Here is a 2,985-nt window from a genome sequence, read left to right on the forward strand (position 1 = left end):
CCAAGAAGGGGGGGGGGGGTAGTTCACCTGGACTACACATGCTGAATTGACTCTTCTCCCTTTCAAGGTAAATAGTAGGGAGGTTTTGGGCAAGCAAGTTGCTTACGGACAAAAAATGTTTCCTGTGGTCCTTCAGGAATTTGATGCCACTCAAAGGGATCTTGGAATTTTCATTTGACATATATCTGTGTTATGGTTGTCACCTGTTGTATTGTGATGAACTCTTAGATGTTGGTATTGGAAAGACCTTGGAGTTCTCAACAGGACAGTTCTCAAGCTTGGAGTTCTCAACAGGACAGAAGGAGGTTTCCATCATAAAATCCCTGTTCAGCCATTAATATCCACAGGGAGCGAACTTCCTCAGATGTGCTGACAGTGTGGGTGCTTGGCTTCACCCCTGCCCAAGCCATGAGCAACATGACCATGTATGAGGAGAGCTTCCAGAACTTTCCAGAGTGGTAATCACGAGGAGATAACATTCCCTGTGATCACGGTAGATGAGTGCTGATCCCAGGAGGATAGGAGTGAAGTGCCTGTGTCACTGGCATGTTCTAGAGAAGTCTTCACACATTTGTCTCCCATGGAGATGTACAACTGAACATGGCTAAAGAAGCAGAGATTTCCTTGGATTGTGGGCTGTGAAAGAAACACGGCCTCTAGTATCAAAGGACCACATTTCTTTGAATGTGTGTGTTGGCCATGTTTTTATTTTCTTTAGAAAATAATAGAGCATGGGGGGAGCATGTAAAATGTAATGTAACTGTGGCAGGGTTAGGAGGCATTAAAATTTCCCACTCACTACCAACGCAGGCCACTATTCACAGTAAGAGAAGAATGTCAGTTGAAAGCCAATTGAAACTTTTCCCTACTGAAAACAGTGCTGGAATGTGACTGCAATGGGAGCTACATAACAAAGTCCCCCTATCCTCACCATAGTGCCATATTTCACAACCCCCCCCCCATTCTTTTTTAAAAAGGAAAACACACTTTCAAAGTGCATTTTGACCCTGAATATGTACACTTTAATATTTACTTACTAAAATATACTCTATAAATACAAATATTTGTTAATAAGAAACCTCTAGGTCAGGGAACATTTTATGTGGGATGCCACTAAACTTTCTTGGACAAAACATAGTTGATTTTCCTTGAAATTAACCAGGTTATATCAGTTTTAAGGTGAAAACATCATTGCTAGTTGTTTTTTTTCTCTAATTCTTAGACATGGGTACCCAGCAGAGGATGCCAGGATATAATCATTGATAATTTAAGAACTGAAAATGGGACATATTTTTCTGTGCTTGTATCTCAATTATATAATACGTGCATGTGTGTAAGAGAGCAGCTGTGTTTGTAGGGGAGAGGAAGATCAATATTAAGTACAAGTAATCACTGGAATTCCTGGTGACATTTCCCTATTAAAATAGATTGCGTTTGCTCACCCTTGGTTATGAGGATGAACCCAAAATGGCTGTTAGGGATTCCCTTACTCAGCCATAAGGGAAAACCTGGGACATCTGCTTTCTGCTGTCTTCACTTCCTGCAGAGAAGGTATCTGAGGACCACCTTCTTCATTGCAGTTGTGATCTCCTTGTTTCTGAGGGTATAAATGATGGGGTTCAGGAGTGGGAAGATGATGGTATGGAGGACAGAGACCACCTTGTCAGGGGCATACTCGTCAAAGGGTCGGGCATAGATGTAAATCGCAGGGCCAAACATGAAAATGACGATAACGATGTGGGAATAGCAGGTGGAAAGGGCCTTGCTGGCCGACTCACCGGTGTTCGTCTTCAACACGGTGAGCAGGAAGGCATAGGAAACCAAGAGGGCCACGAAGCAGACAACAGAGATGAGTCCACTGCTGAAAATCATCACCATCTCCTCAGCAAAAGTATTCGCGCAGGTGATCCTCAGCACCTGGGTGATGTCGCAGAAGTAGTTGTCCAGTTCATTGGGGCCGCAGAAAGGGAGACGGACAATCAGCACGACTTGGATGAAGGAATGGACAAAGCCACCAGCCCAGGAGATGAGCACCAGTATGATACACAGTCGCCGGCTCATCATAGTGGTGTAGTGTAAGGGACGGCAGATGGCAACATAGCGGTCGTAGGCCATGACGGTGAGCAGGAACATCTCGGAGGCGCCCACAAAATGGAGGAAGAAGAGCTGAGCGATGCAGCCTCCAAAGGATATGATCTTGCGCTCAGACAAGAAGTCGATTAGCATCTTGGGGGCAGTGATGGAGGAGTACCAGATGTCCAAGAATGCCAGGTTGGCCAACAGGAAATACATGGGTGAGTTGAGGTGGGGGTCACTCCTGATGGTGATAATGATCAGCACGTTGCTTGGAAGAACGATCAAGTAGAAGAGCAGGAAAAGGGCAAAGAGGAAAAGCTGAACTCCCCATTCATGAGACAGCCCCATCAGGATGAACTCTGTCACTTCGGAACTGTTTCTCTCACCCTCCGACTTTGGGGGTGGTGAATCTACCAGTATGGCTCTGCCTGTGCCACTGTCCATCCCTGGAGTAAGGTTTAAGTGGGTGGACCTAGATGGGAAAAGGGGTTTGGATGGAAAGAAGGACGAAATGGTCGAAGAGGAGATAAATATCAGATTAATAGTGGGAAAATGGGCATGAAAGAATGGTGCACTTTCATCTACTTTGGGCACAATCCTAACCCCTTATGTCATTGCTTTCCAGCACTGGCATAGCGGTGCCAATGGCACAGGTGCTGCATCCTGCAGTTGGGTGTCACTCATGGAGGCCTCCTCAGAGTAAGGGAAGGTTTGTTTCCTTTCCTCAGAGCTGCACTGCCCTTATGTCAATGCTGGAAAGCACTGACATAAGGGGTTAGGATTGCGCCCTTATCCACTTAGGGTGCAATCCTGTCCAACTTTCCAGTGCTGATGCAGCCAGAATGCAGCCCCATGGTAAGCGAGCAAACATTCCCTTACCTTGAAGAGGCCTAAGCACCTGTCCTTCCT

The 2,985-nt window shown here is 45.9% G+C and overlaps 1 protein-coding gene across 1 annotated transcript; it reads right to left on the minus strand.

The window, feature by feature from the left end:
- Positions 1 to 1,533: 1,533 nt before the first annotated feature.
- Positions 1,534 to 2,520, minus strand: LOC136653870 (olfactory receptor 4M1-like). The gene has a single exon (XM_066630745.1). It carries the CDS (start codon positions 2,518 to 2,520, stop codon positions 1,534 to 1,536), a length of 987 nt encoding a protein of 328 aa, XP_066486842.1.
- Between the last annotated feature and the right edge of the window lie 465 nt (positions 2,521 to 2,985).

Source organism: Tiliqua scincoides, chromosome 5, assembly GCF_035046505.1.
Source record: "Tiliqua scincoides isolate rTilSci1 chromosome 5, rTilSci1.hap2, whole genome shotgun sequence".
Lineage (NCBI taxonomy): Eukaryota > Metazoa > Chordata > Lepidosauria > Squamata > Scincidae > Tiliqua > Tiliqua scincoides.

What these genes read in the sequence shown, in the direction of transcription:
- LOC136653870 (XM_066630745.1), bottom strand. Translation starts at nt 2,520, where the DNA reads ATGGACAGTGGCACAGGCAGAGCCATACTGGTAGATTCACCACCCCCA.